Source organism: Onychomys torridus, chromosome 2 (genome assembly GCF_903995425.1).
Source record: "Onychomys torridus chromosome 2, mOncTor1.1, whole genome shotgun sequence".
Taxonomy (NCBI): Eukaryota; Metazoa; Chordata; class Mammalia; order Rodentia; family Cricetidae; genus Onychomys; species Onychomys torridus.
This window is the reverse complement of record NC_050444.1, coordinates 147,845,583-147,866,813: the sequence shown is the minus strand read 5'-3', so window position 1 is coordinate 147,866,813 and position 21,231 is coordinate 147,845,583. Positions and strand designations below refer to the sequence as shown.

Genomic DNA, 21,231 nt, shown 5'->3' with positions numbered 1-21,231 from the left:
CCCAGGCTTACTGCCTCAGCTTCCCAAGTGTTAGAGTTACAGGCGTGAGCCACAATGCCAGACTATGGATGGAGTTAAAGACTCCGTAAGAGGGTGAGTTGAGGGAAGTGGAGGGGCGCTGGTGTGTGCAGCCCCCAGTCTGAAAACTCGGGAGGAATATAACAGAACCCCCACCACGTTGGCCTGCACACTAGGAGATGGGGGCGGTTCGCAGAGGAGAGTGCTGTCCCCAGAGTCCTGTAGGTGAGAAAGGAGTGGGGGAGGGGATGGTGCTTTTCATAGGTTCATCCACCTGGAACTGGAATTATCGCTTCCAAAATAAAGCACGTGTCCTTGCCCACTCACGCTCAGGCTATAAATACCCGTACAGCAGCTGCACGGTGTGGCGGGCGCTCGGGGTCAAGGGGGAGCATTGTAGGGGACTGTGGTGACTCCAGGCGGTGGGGGTGGGGGTCCAACCCAGGTCCAAGGTATCAGGTGTTTTCCTTCTGTGATGGCTTCGGCCACTGTGGAAACTCCCGTGACTAGGTTGTTGGCTGGAACAGTCTGTCCCTTGAGGCCTCTCACCCCTTCTCCAACTTCTCTCCTGGCCCCTGTGTGACTCAGGTCCTTCCTGGAGCCTGTCACAGCTGGGTGTGGAAAGTGGGCCGTTTATTGGAAGCCAGGAGCTGTCAGATGCTTGAGGTGCAAGGGGGGCCTGGAGATTAAAGTGGGGGGAGGTGGCCTGGCCCGCAGTCAAGAGCAGTTGAGAGTGAGGAACCCACACAGCTGCAGTCTAGGCAACTCGCCAAGGATGGAGGGCACCCAGTACCAGGACCAGCCAGGGGACAGGAGGCACCTTTGCAGTTGTGGCTCTGACACCCAGGACAACGGGCTGCCTTCAGCTGGCTGTGCCTGTGTGGAAGGCACTGTGTGTTGGATTCTGCTCAGGTTAGGTCTCAACTCCTGCTGTAACAGAGATTAGCCAAGGTATGTGAATGTCTGTCTCACATCCGCTGTGTGACTTTGCCTCTCTGAACCTTCGTTATCTCATCTATAAAAATGAAAGCTGTGAGGGCTAGGGAGATGGCTCCCTAGGTGCTTGCAAATAACCCAGATGCTTGCAAAGGACCCTGCCTGAGTTCCCAGCACTCACATTAAATGGTTCACAAACACCTATAACTCCCCTTCCGGAGGATTCAACGGCCTTTTTGGTCTCCGGAGGCACCCAAACACATGGTTCACATACAGGTAAGTGTGCGCACACACTGCTTAAAAGGAAGAGGAAGAAGACAGTCCAGGAGCTCCTGACTATGGTCTCAGCAGTCAGGAGGGGCAGGAGACCCTCTGGAAGTCCCTGGCCATCCTGGGCCACAGGCACAGAGAGACTTACCTCAACTTATCAGCAACCACAAAAAGCACAGCAATGACCGTCTTTTGAGAGGTATAAAGATGTGGCACACAGAGATGCCCACTATCCAGAATCCGGGGGTTGGTGAGGGCTGAGGGGTGGGTACTTGGTTACTTGAGACTAGAGTGCATAGCCACCAGCGTCTTCCCCATTCCAGGGTCACACTGATTCCACACAAACCTTGAAGAGCTGAAGGATCCCTGAGCCACAGGAGACCAGAGACAGTGCTGAAAGGCAGAACATTTTTGGGTTTTTTTGTTTTTGTTTTTGTTTTGTTTTTTCAGAGACAGAGTTTCTTTGTGTACCTTTGTGCCTTTCCTGAAACTAACATGGTAGCTCAGGCTGGCCTCGAACTCACAGAGATCTGCCTGGCTCTGCCTCCCGAGTGCTGGGATTAAAGGCGTGCACCACCACCGCCTGGCTTATTTTGTTGTTTTTTTAACAGATGGAGAGAGCCGAACGAGAGGTCAAGGGTGGTGTGTGGTACATGCTGTAATCCAGTACTCAGGAGGCTGAGGCAGGAGGATGGGAACTACAGGCCAGCATGGACTATCTAAAATTAAATTGAAAAGCCAGGTGTATCTGCTATATACCTGTAATCCCAGCATTTAGGAGGCAGGGGCAAGAGGATCAGAAACTGGGCCATTGAGACCGCTCTGTGGGTGAGAGTACAGACTGGTGACCTGAATTCCATCCCTAGACCCATAGTGGAAAGAGAACCAGTCCCAGAAGCTGTCCTCTGACCTCCACACATACTGTGGAACACAAATGCCCACATTGTACACGGATACACAATAATAATCAATTTAAAAAATTAAGGGGCTGGAGAGATGGCTCAGCAGTTAAGAGCACTGGCTGCTCTTCCAGAGGACCCAGGTTCAATTCCCAGCACCAACATGGCAGCTCACAACTGTCTGTAACTCCAGTTCCAGGGGATGTGACACCCTCACACAGACATATGTGCAGACAAAAAATACCAATGGTCATAAAATAAATGATGTAAAAAATTTAAGATGATCAGGAGTTCAAGGTTGTCTTGGGCTACCTGAGTAGCCTGTCTTAAAAACAAAACAAAGGGGCTGAAGAGATGGCTCAATGGTTAAGAGCACTGGCTGCTCTTCCAGAGGTCCTGAGTTCAATTCCCAGCAACCACATGGTGGCTCACAACCATCTGTAGTGAGACCTGGTGCCCTCTTCTGGCCTGCAGGTACACATGCAGACAGAACACTGTATACATAATAAATAAATATATCTTAAAAAAAAACAAAACAAAACAAAACTAAGGTGCTGCAGAGATGGTTCAAGGTTAAGAGGCTCTGGGTTTAGTCCAGGCACCCAGACGGTGGCTCACACCACCTCTAATTTGAGTTCCAGGGGATCTGATGCCTTCTTCTGGCCTCCAATGGTACCAGGTATGTATATGGTGCTCATTCATATCTGCAAGGCAAAACTCTCATACACATAAATTTAAAATCCCTAAAGAATGAACTCCAAAAATAGATTTGCCATTTATTTATTTGTTTATTTTTTTTTCAAGACAGGATTTCTCTGTGTAGTTATGGTACCTGTCCTAGATCTTGCTCTGTGGACCAGGCCGGCCTCAAACTCAGAGATCAGCCTGCCTCTGCCTCCCAAGTGCTGGGATTAAAGGTGTGCGGCACCACCGCCCGGTGCTTGCATTTATTTTAAAAATTGGGTCACGGTGGTGGAGGCAAACACTGCCTCTCCTCTTACCTGCCAGAACAAAGTGAAGACAGAAGGCTGGGAAGCTGACCTGGCCCTTCACAACAACTTCAGCTGCAGAGTCCCCTTTCTAGAACCCTGAGCAAAGTGACCAATACACAACCACCAGGTGTGTGACAGGCTCGGCTGTCTTCACAGTCCTAGGGGGCAGGTGTCCCAAAGTTCCTGGTCTCTGTATGAGTCACAAGCACTGAGAAGTGACAACCTTAAGGGCTGGCCTATCACAGATGGTACACACTAGCCCAGGGCTAGGCCTGTCACCTCTATGAGGTGGGACAGGTCTCTCCTCTTGCATCTTGTAACTGTAAGCCAGTTTTAAGGATTTTTTCACCCAGACTCTAAGAATACCCCTCCTTGTGGGCTCCTGGATACATCCTCATCCCTAGATTCTAACAAGGTCAGGTCATTATCCAGGCAACAGAGCATGGTCTCCAGTTTCCTGGGATAATATCAGGTCAAGGGAGGTGGCCTTGCCCTGGGACTGTGAGGGCATGGTCCCAACTGGAATCTGTCCCTGTCACCTGTGTCAAGGCCATGGCTACACTTACAGCTTCCTGGGCTGGGGTACCAGGAAGGAAGAAACCAGCCAGGTTCTTCCCAAGTAAGAGGGCTCCTCCTCCAAGAAGTCACGTGGGGCCCACAGCCAGTGACCAAGACACAGAGAAGCCTCAGGTGCCCTTTGGCCCCACATCTCAGGGTGATGGCCATTATGGGCAGAGGCAGGGGTTCCCGATGGCTGCAGGTTCATGAGGCAGTTGGTGGGGACCAAATGGGGAAGAGCAAGTCAGGGAGGGGATCCTTGAAGCCAGTCTCCTAGAAGCAAATTCCTCCCGGTCCAAAGAAGGGAAATCAAGTTCTACCCTGGCCCAGGGTGAAGCTAGAACAGTCTAACCTGCTCCAAGATTGAAACATTACATACCACTGTATGTAATGTATGTATGTATGTCCCCTCCTTCAAGGCTGGCTCAGGCCCGACAACCTGTCATTGACCCCAGGAATTCACATAAAGGTGGCCAGAAGCAGCTCCGTGAAGCTGTCCTCTGACCTAAAGAGTTCATTCACCTGGGCCTGTCAGTCACCCAAAGATGGAACTGAAAGGTATGATCAGCCAGCCCCTTAATTAGGGCACTTATGGCTCTGCCCCACCCCCCACAAACAAGACAGTTGCTTATAGACCTTAACTGCTAAGTTTGCCTGTTTTCCCAAATTCTAATTCAAAAGCATGATTTCCCCTTTTTATCTCAGTTTTCATCTTTAAATTCTGTGTGTGTGTGTGTGTGTGTGTGAGAGAGAGAGAGAGAGAGAGAGAGAGAGAGATAGAGGGGTAGGTGTTGGGGAGGCCACAGCAGGTATCCTCCATTGCTCTCCAACTTCCTTTCTGAAGTAGAGTCTCTCACTGAACCTAGATGGCAGAGCCATGGTTAAACTAGGCGGCCAGCAAGCTCCACAGATCCTTCCTCCACCTCCCACTAAGTACAAAGTGCCGTCCAAACCCAGGTCTCCCTGGTTCTGTGACAGCCCTCTACCCAGAATCTCCCTAGCTCTCTAGTCTGTCTTTGGATACTGACCAAAACCCTAAGCATGCTTGCCTCAACACACTGAGTTTTCTCACTGTTTCTTTAGACCCTTCCCCCAACACAGCCGCTCAGCTGTTTGCAGAACTCCATTGCTGACCCTAACTCAAAAGGCGTGGCTCGCTTCCTCCTTCTCTCATCCTTCTTCTGCCAGCAGCCGCTGGTAGTATTCACAGCTTGCTAGGCCTGTGTGGGTTTTTTCTCCCAAATTCTAATAAAATGGTCTTCAAAGCATTCTTCTGAGTCCGTTTCAAAATTCTTTTATCAATGAGACTGACCCTGCAAAAGGAAGCCCGACTTTCCAGTAATGTGTGTCTTGTTCCATTTTTTGTTCAAGACACAAAAACCCTGGAGAGAAGGGGGACACTCCAGCGTCCCCTTCTGTGTCCAGCTGTGATGTTAGGATGACATCAGCTGAGGATCCAGCCCAAACACAGCCCAGGAGGAGAAGTATGGCCTCATCCTCTCCCTGTGGGCTCAGAGGAGGCCACGGAGAGTCTCACGGGCGTGGACCAGGCTGTGTCTCAAACCTGAAGTCCTGGTTGGACACTCGATGCGCCACCCACAGGTCCTGGCCGTGCCTCCCATGGTGTCTGGCCAGTCGGTCAGTCTGAGGGGCCTTGGCATTCCTGGCAGTCTTTCATCGCCTCAGAGTAGCTCTCAATCTGGATGGTCGTCATGTGGAAGTTGAACTTCCGCTGGAGGCGGTCCCTAGCCACCTTCAGCACAGCTTGGGCGTCAGCATTCTGAGCTGGGAAGAGAGAAACATGGGATGCGTGACCTCACGTCTACCCCTGGGGTAGACAAGGGGACAAGAGATGCCAGGGGCTCTCCTGCACTAGGCGAGCCCCAGAGAGCAAGAAAAGCTCTGGCCTTACAGCTTGTCTCCCCAGACACTCACTCCCTTGCTGCTGTGCACACACATGATCTGACCAACCCCACGCCCTCAGTTATCCTTCTCCATAAATGCAGTGGTGGGGATCAAAGGGCGTTTGAATGCTCAGCATGTGGCCAGAGGCCGGCAAACCCTCAGGATGGCGCCAAGCCTCTGGCTGCCTCCCCCTCAGCCTCACTCACCGATAGCGATGTGCACAGAGAGTACCGGCTGGGCCACGGTCAGCGCCCAGATATGCAGGCTGTGCAAGGCCTCCACCCCGTCCACGGACAGCAGAAGATTCTTCACGGCTGTGAAGTCCACACCTTTGGGAGTCCCTGGAACAGCACGCACTGTGGTAAAGGACACTACCCTCCCATCCCACGCCATTCCTCCAGGGCCGTCTACTGAGAAGGCCTCCTTAGCCAGCAGGTTCCATATGGTGCCCACCCCTCACTCTGTCCTGTCACATCAACCGGAATGATCGCACGAATTTATCTATTGTGTCTAGAGTGGAAACTGAGAGCATGAGTCTGTTTTGCTCAGAGCTACATGGCTAATGTCCATTTGTGTTTAGGACAGAGTCTTGCTATACACCCCAAGCTGGTCTCGCACCCAAAATTCTGCTTCAACTTCTTTATAGGTGTGGCCCCAGCAGGCCCTTTGAGGACGGTCATCTTGTTGAAGACAGCCTTAAAGCTAAATATTCCGGCCAACCCCAGGCCAGCACCCTACTCTCTTCCTACTGTCCACGACTCTCCAGAAAGCCACGGCTTGGGCCTAAGCCCCAAGGCCTGAAGTGTGCGCCAGCCCTGTGGATTAGAGCGGTAGTTCCAGGCACACCATTCATCACTTTGCAGCTGAGGCGGGAACAGGGTGTGGGCGCCCTGAGACCTGTGGGAACTGCAGGCAGTCCCATCTGAGCTGCAGATAGAGACCCAGTCTCAAAAACAAGGGACTGGAGAGATGGCTCAGCAGTTGGAAGCACTTGCTGCTCTTCCAGAGGATCAAGGTTCAATTCTCAGCACCCTTTGATCCTAGCACCAGGAAGGTAGACGCAGGCTGATCTCTGTGGATTTGATGTCAGTCTGCTCTACATAGTGGGATCCTGTCTCAGAAATAAAATTTTAAAAAGTTGCTGGGTGTGGTGGTGCATGCTTTTAAACCAGCACTTGGGAGGCAGACTTTTGAGGCCAACCTGGTCTTGAGTTCTGGGCCAGCCAGGGCTACAGAGAGAGACCCTATTTCAAACCCCGCCCCCTCCCCCTAACAAAAACAAAAACAACCCAAACCCCGGAATCAAATCCCTGCCTTCCTGGGAAAAAGCACCTGATGACTGGGGGTGGGAGTGGGGCTGGAGCTCCAGGTGTTACCAAGGTCGCCCAGCCACTTGACCAGCCAGGGAAGACATACTCCAAGCAGGCGTGGGGAAGGGTAAGCAAGGGCTGGGACCTGTCTAGGAACTGGCACACCTGATCAGCTCAGAGCTCTGAGGACCTGCGTTTAGGTTCCAAACCCTGGCTTGCACCCTGCAGTGGTTCTCCAAACATCCACACCGTCCCTGAGGTGGATTAGACTTTGTGAGCCACACGCTGAGAGACACCCCACCCACCCCATCATAGTCAGGCTGGGAGATACTTCAGCTGATAACAGTGCTAGAGGCATGTTAGACCCCCCTCAGAACTCACACTAAATACCCATGTGGGCATGGCAGTGCACACTTGTAATCCCAGATAGGGAAGACAGAGATGGATAGATTCCTTGGGACTGATTGACCAGCCAGCTTGGTCTAGTCCCAGATCTGCGGAGAGGGCTTAGTGGATAAAGTCAGTACCTGAGTTCAGGTGCCCAGCACCCACGAAAAAAGCAAAAACAAGAACAGACAGGTGTGGCTGTCCTCCAGTAACCCTGGGGCGGGGGTTGGGTAGAGGACACACAGACCCAGGTGGCTTGCTGGCTAGCCAGTTTTGAGAAAATAGACCGCTCTAGGTTCAGTGAGAGATCTTAATAAGTTATTAAAATAAGGGCTAGCAGGGTGGTGGTAGCACATGCATGCCTTTAATCCCAGCAGAGGCAGACAGATTTCTGTGAGTTCCAGGCCAGCCTGATCTACAGAGCAAGTTTCAGGATAGCAAGGGAAACACAGAAAAAACCAGTCTGGCAACCTAGAGAGATGGCTCTGTTATAAGAGCACTGGCTGTTCTTCCAGAGGTGCTGAGTTCAATTTCCAGCAACCATATGGTGGTTTACAACTGTCTACAATGAGATCTGATGCCCTCTTTTGTCACGTAGGCATACATTTATTTCTGCATAATAAATAAATCTAAAGAACAAAAAATCAGGTGAGCCTGGAAAGGTAGTACACTTCAGAAGCAGAGGCAGATGAATCTCTGTGGGTTCAAGGCTAGCTTAGTCTACTCAGTGAGACCCTGTCTTAAAAACTAGGGTAAGAGCTAGGCATAGGGATGCACACTTTTAATTCCAGCACTTGGGAGGAGAGGCAGATGGATCTCTCTGTGAGTCTGAGGCCAGCCTGGGCTACAGAGTGAGTTCCAGGACAGCCAGGGCTACATAGTGAGACCTTGTCTCAAAACAAAACAACAAAAAGTAGGGTGAGGTGACACCCCACGGGCAACCTCTGGTTTCTACACACAACTTAACAGATGAACACAAACATCTGCATACACCCTACCTACCCCCAAGCCCCCAAAGCTCTATGACGCAGTTACCTTCCATGAGCACCAAGAGGACATCTCTCAGGATGGTTAACGTTGTCCCCAAGACTAGGATGGAGAAGAGGAAGGTGCAGATGGGGTCCACGTACTTGTACTCAGGCTGAAGGAAAAGGAGACAGGCATGGGCTCAGCAGCATTTACCCGGGTCTCCCTATTTACCCACTCCTGGCACAGTAACAGGGTCTCTTTTCAGGGTGAGCACAGAAGTGACTCTGGCCTTGTTTTTCAGTTTCCATCTAGATGACCTCAGGACACAGCTCTCCCTAAAGAGCTAAGACACAGGCGGAGCTAAAAAGGAATGTCAGCATTTGGCTCACTGTTCCCATTTTTTGTTTAAGACTTATTTATTACGTAAACAGTGTTCTGCCTGCATGCCTAAAGAGGGCACCAGATCTCATTATAGATGGTTGTGAGCCACCATGTGGTTGCTGGGAATTAAACTCAGGACCTCTGGAAGGACAGTCAGTGCTCTTAACCTCTGAGCCATCTCTCCGGCCTCTCAACCATTCCCATTTAATAAGTAGGAAACTGAGGTTCAATGAGAACAAGCAATTCACTCATCACATAGCCTCGGCCACATGCGGCTCATTTTACATCTCACTGTGTGATAGGCAATGCCCGGGCTTCAGCAAGCCAGCCATGGGCTTAAATCTAGCTTCCTATCTCATATGTTCCTTCCCTTCTCCACCCTCTCATCCTAAGCTGGAAGGGGCCTAGCATGGGGAAAAGCCCTGTGCAGAGGAGCCCCAGGTATTGCCCACCTCCCTTCCTGGACCCAGCTCTGACCTTGAAGTATATAATGTAGGCAGCCACCAAGACACCCAAACTCTGCAGAAGGTCCCCAATCACATGGATAAAGGCTGCTCGGACACTGGGGTTCTCCTCCTGCCGTTGACTGTCTTCATGGCTTTGGTTACCATGGCTTTGCTCATGTCCATGGCTGTGCCCATGTCCAGACTGGTGAAGAGCCAGCCCCATTCTATGGAAGCAGATAAAACTTGTTAAGATAGCCAAGGTTTCAAGTCAGCCTGGCAAAGTCCACCCATTAGGCCTGGCCTCCCTGAGTGAAAAGGTGAAGCCCCCAGAACTCAGTCACCCTCTTAAGCCTAGGAACCTAGCTCTACAGCCTTAGCTTATAGCCACAGGGTAAAGAGCTCTGCCCACAATGAATGGGAAGCTGACTGGGCACAATACCCCAAAGCTGAATTTCAGAGCAAGGGGCAGTGAGGAAGCCATGTGTACCTCATGTTACAGGTAGGGAGCCTGAGACAATCGAGAAATGGAGGCGGAGGGCCCAAAACCATGTTCTCCCACTCTTTTACTGAGACCAGTTTTAGGCATGTCAGCCTGACTTGGCCTTTGTTACAGCATGAGCCAGATGCATTCTTTTTGCTGTGGGTAGCCTTAAAGTTTATTCACTGATATGTAATATATGTATGTGTGTGGGGGGGTGGTGATAGTGTGGGGTGCATATCTATAACCTCCCATGACCTTGGCCTAACATTTAAAGGAGGACCAATGTATAGCAGGTGCCAGTGCTCAGGCCATGAGGGAAATTCTGTGCTGACAGGGGAGCATGGACTCCTTCCACTGAGAGCTGACAGAGGTTAGCATATGGAGAGAATGGGAGTGTGTATATATATATAAAACTATAGGGAACTGGGGCCATACTCACATGATGTTCACAGCCACAGCGCAGCCTGACGTGATCAACATGGTGTCCCCTTTGATCTCATAATCTCCAGAAATCAAGCGCTGCACAGCCAGGTACACCAGCACCCCAGTCACCACCCAGATGGACAGCACAGACACCAAGGCGCCAAGGATCTCTAGATAAGAGCCCAACCATAAGACCAACGTTAGCCTGGGCCCTGAGGGTGGGAAGGCTTACTCCATGTTAGGGCCTCCCTGCTGTAAAGCCAGAGCCTGGGTGTCTTTGGTATTTTTTCCTGAGACATGCCTCATCCCGCCAACTCACATATGAAAACTCATATCTAGAAAGAATCATCTAGCTCAACCTTGTTATTATATATGTGTATAATATATATATTAACATATACATAATATATATGTTCTAGCCAGCATGATGGTGCACATCTCTAATCCTAGCATGTGGGCTGCTAAGGCAAGGGGGCTGCCTGACTGAGTTTGATATTTATATGATTTTTGTGGTCGCACTATGTAGATCAGGCTAGCCTTGAATTAAAGAGATCCACCTGCCTCTGACTCCCTTCTGCTGGGATTAAGGGCGTGTGCCTAATTTTTCCCACCCAAATAAAGGTAAGGTCACTACCTACTTTAATTAAGGTAACAGAAGAGGGCCTGGATCACCAGAGCTGGAGTTACAGTTACAGCCCAGGGTAGCAGGTGCTGGCTCCTGAGCCATCTCAAGCTCCTTGTTTTGCTCAACTGATAAATGGAAGCTGAGGACATTGGGCCATCTCTCCCCGAGGAAAGAGACAGTGGCACCCGGAAGGGAACTGCCAGCTTAAAGCAGTGTTTACTGATCTTTCCCTAGCCCACAGTGACAGGCAAGGACAATGTTATTGCCGTTTGTTCTGTGCCACTGTTTTCTAAGTGAGGTGAACTTTGCTTCTCCATTAGCTAGTAGCTCCCAGATAACTAGCACCACGTCTGTCCCATCAGATTGGGAGTTCCCAGAGGATGGAGGCCAAGGCAGACACCCCCTTCCCCATAGACGCTGCTTTTTTTGCCTTACTCCTGGCATTCCTGAGATAGCTCAGGCCTTAATTCCAGTCCTTGGAAGGTTGTGACAGTGGAGTCACTGAGTTTGAAGCCAGCCTGGGCTACACAGGGAGTTAGAGGCCAGCCTGGACCACCTATCAAAACCCTGTTTAAAAATACAAACAAATGCCTTTGATACCAGCACTCGGGAGGCAGAGGCAGGAGGATCTCTGTGAGTTCGAGGCCAGCCTCCAAAGCTACACAGAGAAACCCTGTCTCAAAAAACCAACCAAACAAACAAACAAACAAAAAACCCAGAAAACTAGCTGGGTGTGGCACATACCTGGAATTCCAGGTCTTGGGAGGTTAAGACTGGAGCATCAGGAATTTTAAGGGCAGCTTTGGTTACTTAGTAAATTCAAAGCCAGCCTGGACTACTAGAAATGCTGTCTCAAAACATTCTCAATTCCAAACCAAAGCCCTATTCTGACCCATGCTTTCTCTCTTGATCAACCCTATCTGTGGCCCACGAGAATCCTTACCAGCTCTTTGCCAGCCGAAGTTCATGGTCTTGGTGGCAGGTCGGGAAGACACCCACAGGGAGAAGAGGCTAATGAGCATGCTAGCAAAATCGGTGAGCAAATGGGCTGCATCAGTCATGATGGCCAGGCTGTGTGCCAGGTACCCACCTGCAGAAGTGAGAGCCAGGGGTGAAGTTCTCCCAACGAGTTAACTCCCCCAGTTCTGTACAACAGAGAGATCACAGCCCTGGAAGACACACTGGGATCTGGGATCTGCACCCAACAGTTGTTCAACATGACCCTATGACCTCCACATAACCTCCACTCTGAGCCTCAATTTCCCCCCAAGGAGTTAACATCTTTTTACAGGGTGAGTGTGAAAATCAAATTCAGGCAGTGGTGGTGCACGCCTTTGATCCCAGCACTTGGGAGGCACAAACAGGCAGATCTGAGTCTGAGGCCAGCGTGGACTACAGAGCAAGTTCCAGGACAGTCAGGGCTACACAGAGAAACCCTGTCTTGAAAAAAGAAAAAGGAGGAGGAAGATCATCAAGTTCATATTAGAGACAGGAGACAAAGTGGGGCTCCGTAAGTGCTCCTCTTATTTTTATTACTAATTAAGTGCACGTGTTTTGCCTACATGTATGCATGTGCACCAAATGCCTGGTGCCCACAGAAGCCACAAGAGGGTATCTGATTCCCTGGCACTAGAGTAACAGATCATTGTGAGCCACCATGTAGGTGCTGGGAATCAAGCCCAGGTCCTCTGGAAGAACAGAGCCTGTGAACAGAACAGAACTGCAGAGCCGTGGCTTCAGTCAAGTGATAGCCTTAAAGAAAAAATAATTAGCCTGGTGGTGGTGGTGGCGGGGGCGGCGGTGGTGGCAATGGCGGCAGCGGCGCATGCCTTTAATCCCAGCACTTGAGAAGCAGAGGCAGACAGATCTCTGAGTTCTAGACCAGCCTGGTCTACAGTGGAAGTTATGACAGCCAGAGTTACACAGAGAAACCCAATCTTGAAAAGCCAACAAACAAACAAACAAACAAATAAATTGATGGGTGTGGTGTCACACATCTTTAATCCCAACACACTGGAAGCAGAGGCAAAGTGGATATGAGTTCCAGGCCAGCTAAGGCTACTTAGTGAAACCTTATCTTCAAACAAACAAACAAATAAACTGATCAATAAAACAGGGATAGCCATTAGTGCCATTAGCATTAATGGGAGCATTCAGCCTATCCCTGAACCAGCTTCCCTTAATTCACATAGATGGCTTTACCAATGATTTCTCCAATCATGAACACCAGGCAGATGGCAGAGGCCACATAGAGCTTGCGCCGGGCCTTCTGCTTCTTGGGGTCAGAGTGGCTACCAGAATCCTTCTGCGCATGGCAACAGTGGTTGCTCTGGATAGCCAGCTCAACAGTGGGCAGGTCCACAGGCGGGCTCCAACCAGTCTCACTCCTCCACAGAGACCCTAAGTATGACCTGGATGTGAGAAGGAGAAATAATGCTCAGCCGGGAGGTTGAGCCGGTCTCTGCGAGTATTGCTGGCCCGGGGTTTCCAGAACAAGGAAGAACAGTGCCTGGCCGGGCAGTGGTGGCGCACGCCTTTTATCTGAGCACTCTGGAGGCAGTGCCAGGCGGATCTCTGTGAGTTCGAGGCCAGCCTGGTCTACAGAGCGAGAGCCAGGGCAGGTACCAAAGCTACAGAGAAACCCTGTCTCAAAAAAACAAAACAAACCAACAAAAAAGAACAGTGCCTGGCGTGTGATCAGAGGTAAGAAGCCAGCGTTACAGGGGGATGCTGGGGAAGTGAATCTTGGAACCTTGTTCTAAGCCGTTCCCTCCTCCTCCACCCCTTCCCAGGCCTACAGGAGAGTCTAGCCAAAGGGCAGGCTGTCCAGTCGAGCGCAAAGAAAGAGCAGAGTTCTGGCTCCAGAGAGCAGCATGGACCGTAGCGCAGCGCACCCGAGGGCACAGGGCCTCCCCACCTCAGGGCTGCCTGGGATCAAAGTGCTGGAGTGAAGGCTGGGTTCCCGGCACCCGACTGGGTGCCACTCGGGCGCACCCGCAAGCAGCGTTCAGGATCTGTGTGCTTGGCCAGGTGAGACAGGTGACCCCCGGGTATACGAGGCCACCGCCAGTTTCCTCTTTCCCTTGCCTCACCCCATCCCTCTGGCGGGATCCCAGGTTCAAGCCCCCGCCCGGACCAACGACAGCCAGGATGGCCAAAGAGGAGGTGCCTGTGGTGCCGACCGGATTCCCGCCCCTTGGGGCTTGAACTTACCGGGTCCTGCTCGTGTTCTCCAGCAGGTTCTGTTTGTCCACGGTCGGCATGCCGCCTCTCCCAGTGCGCCCTCGAAGTTGCGCGCCGGGCGATAGCAGAGCGCACTCACCTTCCGCTCGGGTCCCGCCGCTGCGCCCCGCGCCCGCCCGCTTTATCCCCGGCCCTCGCCACTCCGTGTGAAGCAGCCCGGGGCGCGTCGTGTGCAAAAGCCGGCGGGGAGGGGGAAGGGTGGCCGGCTGCAACGGGAATCGCGGCTCTGCCCCCTGCACTGATCCCCTGCGTCCCCGAGCCTGAAGGAGCTGATCGGCCTGCCTTGCGACCGAACGCTTAATGGCCCTTGCCCGGAGCAAAGCACTTGCTAAGAGGTGCCCAGAGTTGCTAAGTTAGGACTGGGTGACCAAAACACCCACTCTTAATGGCATCCCATAGCTAAATCTTGGGATCTGGGTTCCTAGAAAATCGGCCAGGCATGGTGGCTCACGCCTTTAATTCCAGTACTCAGCCAAGGAGGCAGAGGCAGACGGATCTCTGTGAGTTCGATGCCAGCCTGGGCTACAGAGTGAGTTTCAGGAAAGTTGCAAAGCTACACAGAGAAAGCCTGTTTCGAAAAGCCAAGAAAAAAAAACAAAAACAAACAAGAGAGAGAGAGACAGAGAGAGAGAGAGAGAGAGAGAGAGAGAGAGATTGAGATTGCCTTAGGGCAGGGATGTGACTACAGGCAAAAAACGTGGGGACTCCAGAGACTAGGGTCGAGCTTCCAGCTAGGAAGAGAGACTTCCCGGAAGCTTGATCTATTTTCTTTTCTAGAAAGAGACCCTCCCGCGGTGGGTTGGGGTGCTCTGGACTTCTGGCTGCCGGCTGGGTCTGCCTCCTTCTGCGGGGTGGGGGTTGGGGCGCAGTCCCCACTGAAGTAGCGAAGTAGCCTTGGAGTTACAGACCCAAGCTTCCTTGCAAAGGCACCAGGCACCTCCTGCCTTGAGTACTGATTAGGATCTGGAGTGGCCAGCTTTATCTCCACCTCCACAAAACAAAACCAAAAACAATGTCCTGTCTCATTAAGCGAAGCCATCTGGGGAGAACCCCCAGGTAACCGGCCTTTCTTTATACCCCAGAAGCCCAACAAATTCCTGGGAGATGGTGCCGGAAAGACCATCTTAGGAGAAGAGGTGGTTGCCAGAGCGATGCCCCATACATTCTGAACACTCTCCTGTTTAGACCATAGTCCACACTTTCTGGGGTTTGGAGCCTGTGGCCCCCAGTGCTGGCCTCTGATGGGTATTTCCTTCCAGTTGGTGACCTCCCTACTCAGTCACTCCATCTGCTAGGGTCCTCAGGACCACAGCTTGGAAGGTGTGTCTGGGGGTGTAGCTTGTTGATAGACTGTTCATGCACAAAGCCTTTGCCCAGTGCCCAGTGGGGGAAGAAAAGGAAGGAGAGGCGTCATTATGGCTATGTATGTAGCCCAGGCTAGACTGAGAGACTTTGCCTCAAGCCGATGGGCGCAGGACAGGACAGGACAAGGGTAGGGCTGTAGCTCAGCTGTTAGGGTGATTGCCTAGCATTCAGGAAACCTTGAGGTTCCATCCACAGCACCACACCCGCTTGTAATGCCACCTCAGCAGAGGTGGAAGGGCAAAAAGATCAGAAGTTCAAGGTTGTCTCTGACTATATAGCTAGCTTGAGGCCAGCCCGGATACTTCATAAATGTAGGCTCTGTCTCAAAAACAAAACAAAACAAAAAAACCCAATAAACCCACACCAAACCCTCTCAGAGGATTGGGTAACAGAAGAATATTATTTCTACGCTGCATAGTGCGTAGGCCTGTAAGTCAGCTGATTGGGAAGCAGGGCCCCCCCAGGGCTCCCCAGTGCTCTGCCCAGTTTAGTGCTGAACACCTAGGTGGGCGCTTAAACACCCGTGAAATTAGATTGGGACAAGTAGGAGAGCGTGACATGGTTGCACGTGCCCATCATCCCAGGAATTAAGAGCCTTGGGATCTCGAGTTTGAGGTTAGTCTGGATGATTTACTGGGACCCAGTCTCAAAGAAAAAAGAGCTGAGGTGTGAGCTAAGTGGAAGAGGACCCTCCTACTATGCACAAAGCCCTTAGTTCAAGGCCTGGTCCTTTAAAGATGAATTAGGTGAGAGGTGGGAAGTACTGTTCGATGGGAGTTTCTGTAGTAATCAAGATTACTGTCCTATCTTAAGATGGAAAAACTATGACAGTGTGCTAGATCCTCTTTTTCTCCTCAATGCAAAGCATATCACTCATTCTCAATGCTTTGTTTTTTGTTTGTTTTTGTTTTTGTTTTCTTTTCGAGACAAGGTTTCTGTGTGTAGCTTTGTGCCTTTTTCCTGGAACTCACTTGGTAGCCTAGGCTGGCCTTGAACTCACAGAGATCTGCCTGGCTCTGCCTCCCGAGTGCTGGGATTAAAGGCATGAGCCACCACGCCCAACTCAGAAGATTTGTTTTAAATCCATATTTCGGATGGTGCTTGTGTTTATAATATATATATATATATATAATCTAGTTCTGTTTGGCTTGAGACAGTCTCCCTATGTAACCCAGGCTGGCTTGGAACTTGTGACCTCCTGCTTCAGCATCCTGAATGGTGGGATTGCAGGCTAGTGCCTCCCTATCCTCTCAACTAATTCCTTCCCAAGGAAGGCAACAGAAACTAGAATCTCTTTCTTAGAACAGATCATGACTGTTTTGTTTTTGAGACTGGATCAAGGTAGCCCAGGCCAATCTTGAGTGTGCTGAGTGTGAACTACGGATCCTCCTGCCTCACCCTCCCACCTGAAGCCACAGAAATTCAATCCTTCCCCACCTTCTATCTAGAAGCTGATCATAAAAGGGTTCTCTGGCCTGAGCAGTCAGAGGAGCCTTGCCTGGTATCTGGTATGAGGAAAGTGCACAGACAGGCTCTGCTGGATGTCCTCACCCGGCTGTTAACATCAGGTCTCACCCTTTTCATCCAATCAAATCCTCAGGGTTATGACTTAATTGTGTTTACACGAGGACATTTCCAATTTAAAAAAAAAAAAAAAAAAAAAAAAAAAAAAGCACAGAAGTTTCCCGAAAGCCAAACACAAGAAGGCTTCTGGAAGCTGGTGTGCCTGGAGGTGGCATAGAGTGTCTCCACCTCTTCCCATGAGCTCTGCCCTCTGTCCCTTAGCTATATGCTTTGTGATGAGTTAATAAGTGTTAAGTTAGCATTTCCCAGGGTTCTTAGCAACTTGATGGTACCCAAGGAGAGAAGCTGTGAGAAGGTACAACCTGGGGCTTGTGCTCAGCATCAGAAGAGAAGGGGGATTGTCTCAGAGACCAAGCATTGAGGTAGATTGCATTGAATTTGTGGACAACCTGCTGTGGTCCACTGCAAAATTCATTTCTTTCCTGGTGTGTGCATCTGGTGTCTGAAGCACAGCCTTGAGAGAAGTGCATTTGAAGTACGGCGTTTCCCTCAGAAAGGATTTTAATTGATTTGCAAGAGTTTGTGCTGAGGATGTAGTTCAGTGATAGAGTGCTCGGCTAGTATTCTTTAGGGCCCTGGGTTCAATTCCAAATTGTGTGTGTGTGTGTGTGAGTGTCACACACACACACACACACACACACACACACTCACCTAATCAAAAATTTCATTTAAAACTTCAACAAGGCAGCTGGAGAGATGGATCAGTGGTTAAAAGAACTCACTGCACTCCCATGCCTTTAATCCCAGCACTCAGGAGGCAGAGGCAGGTAGATCTCTGAATTCCAGGCCAGCCTGATCTACACAGCAAATTCCAAGACAGCCAGGGCTACACAGAGAAACTCTATTGGGGATGGGGGGGGGGGGGGACTTCAGTTCCCAGCATCCACAGGGGAATATAAAACTCTCCCGTCCTCCCGTAACAGCTGTTCCAGGGGATCCAGCACTCTTCGGGCATCACTGGTACCTAATACACATTCACTGCACTTACATACACACAGCACAAAACATCTATATACATGAAATAAAATAAGTAAGCCAGTACTTGAAATACAGAGGCAGGTGAATCTCTGTGAGTCAGAGGCCAGTCTGGTCAACATATAGAGACACTGCCTCAAAAAATAAACAATAGATAAAATAAAATAAAACTTCACAAATTGGTAGCACTTGGCAGGTAAGGGCAAGAGGATTAGGAGATCATGATTATCAACTACATAGTGGGTTCAAGGCCAGCCCCTGCCTAAAAGAAAACAAAAGCGAGCTGAGTGTGTGCTGTGTAGCAGTTTCCTTCTAGATTAAAGCCATGTGTCTTGAAGGGAAGCTCCCTCAGATACAGGATGTTAAAAGAGATACAAACAGGGTATTTTAAAACAGGATGCTTATAGAGATGTGAAACAACAAAATGTTCTACCGGAAAGCTAAGTTTACTTTCTTAATCCCAGGTAGTAAACAACTTAGTAGCTTCAGGAAGTCCCTGAAACTGACCAGATTCTCTAGGTTCCTCCTTCCACAAGCATATCTCTAAGTAGTGAGGGCCCACAGAGAGATACTCTTAGATGAGCGATCTGTCTAAAAGAGACAAGCTGAGCTGCCAGTAAGAAATTCATCCCACTCAACTGCCTGGAAAGCAGAACTGACCACACACTGTATGTTGCAGGCTTCCAACTCTTTTGGCCTGTCGCCCACGCTGAAGTAGGATTTTAGTGATGCAGCTGTCAATGACTTCTGCACCTGGAAGTAACCTTTCACCCACATTCCTGTAAGTAACCCCAATAAAACTCATTGGTTCATCATGTTGGCAAGATTAGGGACTGTAATGCCTGCTTCTCTAGTCAGTAACATGGAGAGGTGTTGTGGAACAGGATGTGTAGCAGTTAGGATGTGATTTCCAGGAGGTGGGAGCATCTGTCTTCATTGTTTAATTATCCACTTTTGAGACACAGTCTCCCTGTGTATCCCAGGCTGGCTTGAACTCTCAACTCCCCTGCCAAAATGTCTTCAGTGCTGGGATCAAAGGTCACCATGCCCCACCTGTCTCTCAAAGTCTTCTGTGGGAGAATACTTAAGACTGTAAAGCGGGCTCCACAGATAAAGCTGGTCATCACCAAGCCTGATGACCTGAGTTGCATTCCTGGCATCCACATGGAAGGAGATAGTGGATTCCTTGTAAGTTTTCCTCTGACCTCCACATGTGCGCTGTGGCATGGGCCTCCTCACCCCCACTTAATAAATAAATGTAAATAAAATATATATATATATGACTGTAAGAAAGCTAACTGCTTTCAGCGGGAGCTGCCATCTTCCAGTCATTTGACAATGTTAAGTTTCAAACCCAGGACAAGTGACTGAAGTGACCGTTTTACATATCAAAGCAGATTTAGCTGCCAGGTCCTCCCAGCATCCCCCAGTCCCTACCTGTTACAGGGTATGGCTGGCATAACCCCCCTCTACCCTGCACTCTCCAGCCCAGGGGCTTGGCTGCTTCCCCAGAGGCTCTTCCTTACATAATCCAGCCATGATGGGTACCCACCCTTTTTAGACCTTTGGCCTCCTGGGGGCTGCACCTGGTTCTCCTCTCTCCTCTCTCCTTTCCCTTGCCCCTCTCCCCACACAGTCCAGCTCAGTCTGGTCATGTCTACTCGGGACTCTCCCAGATGCCCCTGCCACTAACCACACTCTCCCTTTTATCTACAATAAACTTCCCCCTCCACCATACCCAGGAGCGGTCATGTCCTTTACTTTTTATTTTTTCTCAAATTCTCTCCTAGTGGGAGAGAGGGGAGGCACCTAACAGCGCCTCACTAAGCTTCTTAAATGACAGACGTTATGCCTTTGGTCACACGTACTCGACTTTACTTGAAGAGTCATACTGCAGACATCAAAGAAACAAATGGGGTCAAAGAGGAACGCCCCAAATGTCGCCATGGCATTGGTGCTGTTGTCTGCACCGTCACCCAGTGCTATTGGCAGTGTAAACAAGCAAGTTGGAGGCCAGATTCTGAGAGAATTAATGTGTATGCTGAGCACGGTCTGATAGGACTTCCTGAAACAGGAAGAAAAACATAAACCAAAGAGAATGGTACCTGAGTCCTGCTGAAGCACCAGCCCGCTCTACCTCAAGAAGCAGGCATTGCATTGTGAGAGCCAACGAGCGGAGCCCATTCCCGGGGGATCCATGGCGTGAGAGGCCAAGCGTACTTTTCTGTTCTTTATTAAAGATTTGCTGATTTTTATTCTGTGTGTAGGTGTGCTCTGCCTTCGTGTCTATATGGGCCCTTGTGGCCTTGGAGTCCGAAGAGGCTTTGGCTCCCCTGGAACTGGAGTTATAGACAGTGTGAGCCACCATGTGGGTGCTGGGAACCAAAGCCAGGTCCCTTGCAATAGTGGCCAGTGCTTCTGAGTCCTCTTCCTGGCCCCCAAATTGTCTTTCTTAATTAGGTTGAACTGTGGTGTCTTCTTCCCCACAAAAAATACTTCAAACAAACAAACAAACAACCACACAGGTGTGTGACCGTAAAAATGACAAGTTGATGACCCATGCAGAGTGAAGAGCCGGGCTGGCATTGCCACAGAAAGGTTTCAAGGTGTACTGGCTGGTTGTTTTGTTTTGTTGTTTTCGAGACAGGGTTTCTCTGTGTAGTTTTGGAGCCTGTCCTGGATCTGTCTCTGTAGGCCAGGCTGGCCTCGAACTCCCAGAGATCTGCCTGCCTCTGCCTCCAGAGTGCTGGGATTAAAGGTGAGTTCAAAGCCAGCCTAATCTACAAAGTGAGTTCTAGGACAGCCAAGACTACACAGAGAAACCTTTTCTCAAAACAAACAAACAAACAAAAAAAAACCCACAAACAAAACAGCTGTAAGGCATTTTCTCAATTAATGATCAGTGGGGGAGGGCCCAATGTTGGTGGAGCCATCCCTGGGCTGGTGGTCCTAGGTTCTATAAAAAAGCAGGCTGAGAAAGCCAGTAAGCAGCCTGCATGGCCTCTGCATCAGCTCCCGCCTCCAGGATCCTGCCCATAGAGACCCTGCCTCAAATAAATAAATAGGTATGTGGTGGTTTGAAAGAAAATGGCTCCCAAAGAGCGTGGCACTCTTAGGAGGTGTGGCCTCATTGGCTTAGGTGTGGCCTTGTTGGAGGAAGTGTGTCACTGTGGAGGTGGGCTCTGAGGTCTCATATATGCTTAAGCCATACCCAGTGAGATAGACCACTTCCTGTTGCCTTTGTGTCAAGATGTAGGACTCTCAGCTCCTTCTCCAGTACCATAAACATGCACATCACCAAGTCACACCATGTTGATAATGGACTGAATCTCTGAAATGGTAAACCACCCAATTAAATGTTTTCCTTTATAAGAGTTGTGGTGTCTTGCTGGATAGTGCTGGCACACGCCTTTAATCCCACCATTCAGGAGGCAAAGGTAAGTGGATCTCTGTGAGTTCAAGGC

At 50.2% G+C, this 21,231-nt stretch overlaps 1 protein-coding gene across 1 annotated transcript; it reads right to left on the bottom strand.

Moving 5' to 3' along the window:
• Window positions 1–4,672: 4,672 nt before the first annotated feature.
• On the bottom strand, window positions 4,673–14,087 carry Slc30a2 (solute carrier family 30 member 2). Its single transcript, XM_036179340.1, has 8 exons — window positions 13,814–14,087; window positions 12,803–13,011; window positions 11,544–11,690; window positions 9,992–10,145; window positions 9,103–9,295; window positions 8,311–8,416; window positions 5,785–5,919; window positions 4,673–5,458 (listed from the first exon to the last, which is right to left on the bottom strand). The coding sequence occupies exons 1-8, from the start codon at window positions 13,861–13,863 to the stop codon at window positions 5,313–5,315; spliced, it is 1,140 nt and encodes a 379-aa protein (XP_036035233.1). The 5' UTR covers window positions 13,864–14,087; the 3' UTR covers window positions 4,673–5,312.
• Window positions 14,088–21,231: the final 7,144 nt, after the last annotated feature.

Bases quoted from the DNA above. Each gene is read 5' to 3' on its own strand.
- Slc30a2 (XM_036179340.1), bottom strand. From the start codon at position 13,863: ATGCCGACCGTGGACAAACAGAACCTGCTGGAGAACACGAGCAGGACC. The intron at 8,417-9,102 runs GTCAGAGCTGGG...CTTTTCCTTCAG, and splicing joins CCTACATTATATACTTCAAG to CCTGAGTACAAGTACGTGGA. The intron at 5,459-5,784 runs GTGAGTGAGGCT...CTCTCTTCCCAG, and splicing joins CTCTGTGCACATCGCTATCG to CTCAGAATGCTGACGCCCAA.